This window comes from Salvelinus namaycush, chromosome 10, assembly GCF_016432855.1.
Source record: "Salvelinus namaycush isolate Seneca chromosome 10, SaNama_1.0, whole genome shotgun sequence".
In the NCBI taxonomy this organism is placed as follows: Eukaryota; Metazoa; Chordata; class Actinopteri; order Salmoniformes; family Salmonidae; genus Salvelinus; species Salvelinus namaycush.
Window position 1 is genome coordinate 19,750,354 of NC_052316.1, and position 6,000 is coordinate 19,756,353.

The following is a 6,000-nucleotide window of genomic DNA, read 5'->3' on the forward strand; positions in this document are numbered from 1 at the left end:
CCCTCAATCTCACACAAATTATCAAGGAACCTACCAGGTACAACCCTAAATCCGTAACCATGGGCACCCTCTTAGATATCATCCTGACCAACTTGCCCTCCAAATACACCTTTGCTGTCTTCAACCAGGATCTCAGCGATCATTGCCTGCGTGCGTAATGGGTCCGCGGTCAAACAAGCACCCCTCATCACTGTCAAACGCTCCCTAAAGCACTTCAGCGAGCAGGCCTTTCTAATCGACCTGGCCCAGGTATCCTGGAAGGATATTGACCTCATCCCGTCAGTAGAGGATGCCTGGTTGCTCTTTAAAAGTGCTTTCCTCTCCATCTTAAATAAGCATGCCCCATTCAAAAAAATGTAGAACTAACAGATATAGCCCTTGGTTCACCCCAGACTTGCCTGCCCTTGACTAGCACAAAAACATCCTGTGGCGTTCTACATTAGCATCGAATATCCCCTGCGATATGCAACTTTTCAGGGAAGTCAGGGACCAATACACTCAGTCAGTTAGGAAAGCTAAGGCTAGCTTTTTCAAACAGAAATTTGCATCCTGTAGCACTAATTCCAAAAACTTTGGGACACTGTAAAGTTCATGAAGAATAAGAGCACCTCCTCCCAGCTGCCCACTGCACTGAGGCTAGGAAACATTGTCACCACCGATAAAACTACAATAATTGATAATTTCAATGAGCATTTTTCTACGGCTGGCCATGCTTTCCACCTGGCTACCCCTACCCCGGCCAACATCTCAGCACCCCCTGCAGTAACTTGCCCAAGCCCCCCCCCCCCCCCCCCCCCGCTTCTCCTTCACCCAAATCCAGACAGCTGATGTTCTGAAAGAGCTGAAAAATCTGGATCCCTACAAATCAGCTGGGCTAGACAATCTGGACCCTCTCTTTCTAAAATGATCCCCCAAAATTGTTGCAACCTCTATTACTAGCCTCTCTTTCGTATCGTCTGAGATCCCCAAAGATTGGAAAGCTGCCGCGGTCATCCCCCTCTTCAAATGGGGAGACCAAAACTGTTACAGACCTATATCCATCCTGCCCTGCCTTTCTAAAATCTTTGAAAGCCAAGTTAACAAACAGATCGCCGACCATTTCGAATCCCACCAGAACTTCTCCACTATGCAATCTGGTTTCCGAGCTGGTCAATGGTGCACCTCAGCCATGCTCAAGGTCCAAAACGATATCATAACCGCCATCGATAACAGATAATACTGTGCAGCCGTCTTCATCGACCTGGTCAAGGCTTTCGACTCTGTCAAACACCGCATTCTTATCGACAGACTCAATAGCCTTCGCTTCTCAAATGACTGCCTTGCCTGGTTCACCAACTACTTCTCAGATAGAGTTCAGTGTGTCAAATCGGAGGGCCTGTTGTCCGGACCTCTGGCAATCTCTATGGGGGTGCCACAGGGTTCAATTCTTGGGCCGACTCTTTTCTCTGTATATATCAATGATGTCGCTCTTGCTGCTTGTGATTCTCTGATCCACCTCTACGCAGATGACACCATTCTGTATACATCCGGCCTTTCTTTGGACACTGTGCTAACAAACCTCCAAACAAGCTTCAATGCCGTACAACACTCCTTCCGAGTCCTTCAACTGCTTTTAAATGCTAGTAAAACTAAGTGCATGCTCTTCAACCAATTGCTGCCCGTACCCTCCCACCCGACTAGCATCACTACTCTGGACAGTTCCTACTTAGAATATGTGGACAACTACAAATACCTAGGTGTCTGGTTAGACTGTAAACTCTCCTTCCAGACTCACATGAAGCATCTCCAATCCAAAATTAAATCTAGAATCGGCTTCCTATTTCACAACAAAGCCTCCTTCACTCATGCTGCCAAACACACCCTCGTAAAACTGACTATCCTACTGATCCTTGACTTCGGCGATGTCATTTACAAAATAGCCTCCAACACTCTACTCAGGAAACTGGATGTAGTCTATCACAGTGCCATCCGTTTTGTCACCAAAGCCCCATATACTACCCACCACTGCGACTTGTATGCTCTCGTTGGCTGGCCCTCATTACATATTTGTCGCCAAACCCACTGGCTCCAAGTCATCTATAAGTCTTTGCTAGGTAAAGCCTCGCCTTATCTTAGCTCACTGGTCACCATAGCAACACCCACCCGTAGCACGCGCTCCAGCAGGTATATTTCACTGGCCATCCCCAAAGCCAACGCTTCCTTTGGCCGCCTTTCCTTCCATTTCTCTGCTGCCAATGACTGGAACGAATTGCAAAAATCACCGAAGGTGGAGTCTTATATCTCCCTCTCTAACTTTAAGCATCAGCTGTCAGAGCAGCTTACCGATCACTGTACCTGTACACAGCCAATCTGTAAATAGCACACCCAACTACCTCATCCCCATATTGCTACTTACCCTCCTGCTCTTTTGCACCCCAGTATTTCTACTTGCACATCATCATCTGCACATCTGTCATTCCGGTGTTAATGCTAAATTGTAATTATTTTGCGTCCATGGCCTATTTATTGACTTACCGCCCTACTCTTCTAGATTTGCACACACTGTACATAGATTTTTAGTGGGTAGTGGGCACTGCAAAATGGGTCTGACGGAATTACCTCTGCTCCGCTCCCTGCCACATCAGGTTTGATGAAGGACAGTGTGACAGACTAGCTACAGGAGCTACTCTCCCTGTCGCTGTTCTTGGAAAACACCTACAGTTACGAAAGTTTGGCGAGACACGTTATAGATGTGTTAGACCTGAGAGAGAAGATGTATCTAAAGGTCACTGCAATCATCACATGCATTTTAGAGCTCTACTGCTGTATCTCTGTTATTTAGTGTAGGAGAGTGTGTTGATTGGTGGTTGCTCTCTCTTCAGTTCTCTTCCATTTCTCTTGTTCACCTCGTCGTAGTTTGTTCTCTGTCAAAGCCTTAGGCCCCTCTGTTCTCTTACTTTTCTCTTGTTTCATCCTCCACCTACCCACCCTGTCTTTCTCTTCTTGACTTCCTCTGCTGCCAGTGACACATGGGACCGTTAAGACCCTAGCAGACCATCTTTAATCGATTCTTGGACGTGTCATTACTTTTACCCATTTTCTCTCTTCGCCAAGATGGAGGAGGTAGATCTCTGGGGTTGCCATTTGTCAATGAAGATGGCTGTGGGAGTAAGTCAATTCCCTCCCAGCCTCATGCCCTAACAGAGATGAGCTGAAAGAGGGTGGTGTGGGGATATAAGGAGAATGCAGGAGCCTCTGCTGAACTGTCAACCCAGAGAGAAGAATCTGCCAGTAGCCCCACTCCAATGACCTCCATCACAGTGAAAAGAGAGGGAGGCTGAATATGGATGGAGAAATGCCAGTTATTTACTGTCAAAACAAGAGGAAGGGACAGTTGGTGGTGGGGACTGGAAATGCCTTTTTTTTAAGCCCTAGTTTTTCATGGCAGGTCATCTAGACTAGAGCCTGGGCTCTGTGCTGATATGGCTTCTTTTCCACTGCTGTATGCTGGTGATAGCCTAGCGCAGCCCTGGCTGTGGTCCTAGACTCAACCACCACTAGCCTGTCTGCCACTCTCTCACAATCAGCAGAGGAACCGGCAGAAGCCCAGCCCAGCTCAGTCCAGGGTGGAGGTAACATGACGCATTACTGTATAAACTCACTAATACTGAGCTGTAAAGACACCGAAAGGAACGAACGTTAGGCCTACTGGACATATGCTAGGCTGGCTAGCCTATTATTGTGTCCAGTCAAGTGTATCCTTTAACCCACAAGGTATTCCTGGGTGCTTTCCATTACTTTACCCGAAAATATCTTTTTTTAAATTTAAATGTGCTTTTTTAATCATATTCCTTATCAGTCCACCCACATCTGTTGAGGCTCTCGGCTGTGGAGAATGCTTCTCTCTCTCGCTCTGACCCTCTGAGTCTCAATGACTCAGCGTGTACCATATGGTTCCACCACAGCAACTTCCACAGCAGCCCACCATGATCCGCTTCAGCCTCAGTTCTTTTGGAATAGTAATTAACCAGAGGAATCCCAATGCACAACACTGTTGTAGTCTTTGTTTACCTCTGAGTAGAGGTGTGATTCTGTAAAGGTCAGGTTGAATCCTGATCAAGTTAGCTGAATGTCATCTATTCTAGCCACTCATCAGTCTCTCCTCAGCAGCCCTGTGTGAAGCCAGCAGCCCTGTGTGATCCCTCTGTCTTACTGATTCCATCACTGCCACGTCTCCTCTTCTCGATCACCCTTGGTCTGTGTTGCGTAGAACAGAGTGGGTACTTGGTAGCTGGCTGCGGCGTCTCACTTTCAGCCCTGAGCCACGCTGCCAAACGACTCCAAGCACTGAGTTAATTAACGTGGTGTGAGAGGGGAGGTGTGTGTGAGAGAGAGAGCGCTTTTCGTGTGTGTTCCCCTGTCGAACACCAAGTCGCTCTGCCTGAGCTAGGGCCAGCCGCTCCTCTGTGCCAGCAAAGATAAAGCCCTCTGTCCTCTCAGCAGAATAATAGGAACCCACAACCAGGCCTGCCCTGGGGAAACACTGGGACTGCAGGGTCACCACACACACACTCACGCACACACACTCACTTGTACGCGCTCACACTCATTCACCTTTGCTATGTGCTTGGAAGCTCTTCCGGCTACTATTATTCATGATGAGCAGAGAGCTAGGAGCTACTTGAGCAGGAATGAAATCCCCCACAGCAGTGTGGGTGGGTGGAGAAACGCTATAGGGGGTCAGAGGGTGTATGTGCAGCTGTTGCTATGTTTCCTCCTGCCTCCCATAGTCCCTTCCCATAGAAGCCCATAATCCCTTCCCATAGAAACCCATAGTCGCAATTCTCACTTCACAGTCAGAGAAGAGACCATGGTTCCTGTTGATTCATTGTGTTGTGGAGGCTCTTTGTGTGTGACCTTACCTTAGTATACCTTCTGGGAGGTGACTCTGGGGGATGGTATTAGAGATATGGCTATTGGCTAGAGACCCGTAGCCTCTCAACTCTACTGCACACACAGACAAACTGAGTGATCACACTGTAGAGATTTTTATTCATTTTGATAGGGCACACTCTCCTTGGTGGCTCTGTCAGAGCTCTCTCGGTCTTCTCTCGGTCTTCCCTCGCTCTCTCGGTCTTCCCTCGCTCTCTCGGTCTTCCCTCGCTATCTCGGTCTTCCCCCGCTCTCTCCGTCTTCCCCCGCTTTCTCGGTCTTCCCCCGCTCTCTCGGTCTTCCCTCGCTCTCTCGGTCTTCCCTCGCTCTCTCGGTCTTCCCTCGCTCTCTCCGTCTTCCCTCGCTCTCTCCGTCTTCCCCCGCTCTCTCCGTCTTCCCCCGCTCTCTCCGTCTTCCCCCGCTCTCTCCGTCTTCCCCCGCTCTCTCCGTCTTCCCCCGCTCTCTCCGTCTTCCCCCGCTCTCTCTCTCTTCCCTCGCTCTCTCTCTTCCCTCACTCTCTCTCTCTCTTCCCTCTCCTCCCTGTGTCAGCCTCTCCGTCTCTTTGAAGTGAACTGTTAAACCCTGGCTGTCCCCTCGGGACACTGGTCTTCATTAAACTAAATGTGTCTTATTGTTGCCTTGCCTACATCAGCTTGTTTTTAATAGTAGGCTTTTCACGTAGCCCAATTTATTGTTACAGTGTCTGTACAAGGGGCGATTCAGCCCACAGCTAGAGATCAATAGCAGTTCAACACAGGGAAAACAACAATTAATTTGTAGAGTTGTCTCATTATTGTTGTGAATGTTGGTTCAGTGCCACCGGCTGACTCTGGTCACTGATACAGAGGAGAGCTGAGGGCTGTAACCTCGTTTCTGTCCTGTCTCTAATGGTTTCCTCCCCTCTCACGTAATTACAGATCCCTATAAAACTCTGAGTGAAGATGGCGTTCTTCAAGAACAACTTCTGGGTGAGTCTATTTGATGTATTGTATTCTATGAGGATCATTGGCAGCTCAACATGGAGAGATGAAAACCAGCAGTCAAGGATAGGGTTATGTAACGATTAGACATAGTTTTTTTTTATTTGGC

General features: G+C 48.3%; 1 protein-coding gene across 1 annotated transcript in view; it reads left to right on the plus strand.

The window, feature by feature from the left end:
• fcho1 (FCH and mu domain containing endocytic adaptor 1) overlaps positions 1-6,000 on the plus strand; it is a 42,743-nt gene that overhangs the window by 6,422 nt on the left and 30,321 nt on the right. The window contains exon 2 of the mRNA XM_039002464.1: positions 5,829-5,879. Coding sequence (XP_038858392.1) covers positions 5,853-5,879 — 27 coding nt within the window. The 5' untranslated portion in view covers positions 5,829-5,852. The remainder of the gene's footprint in view (positions 1-5,828; positions 5,880-6,000) is intronic.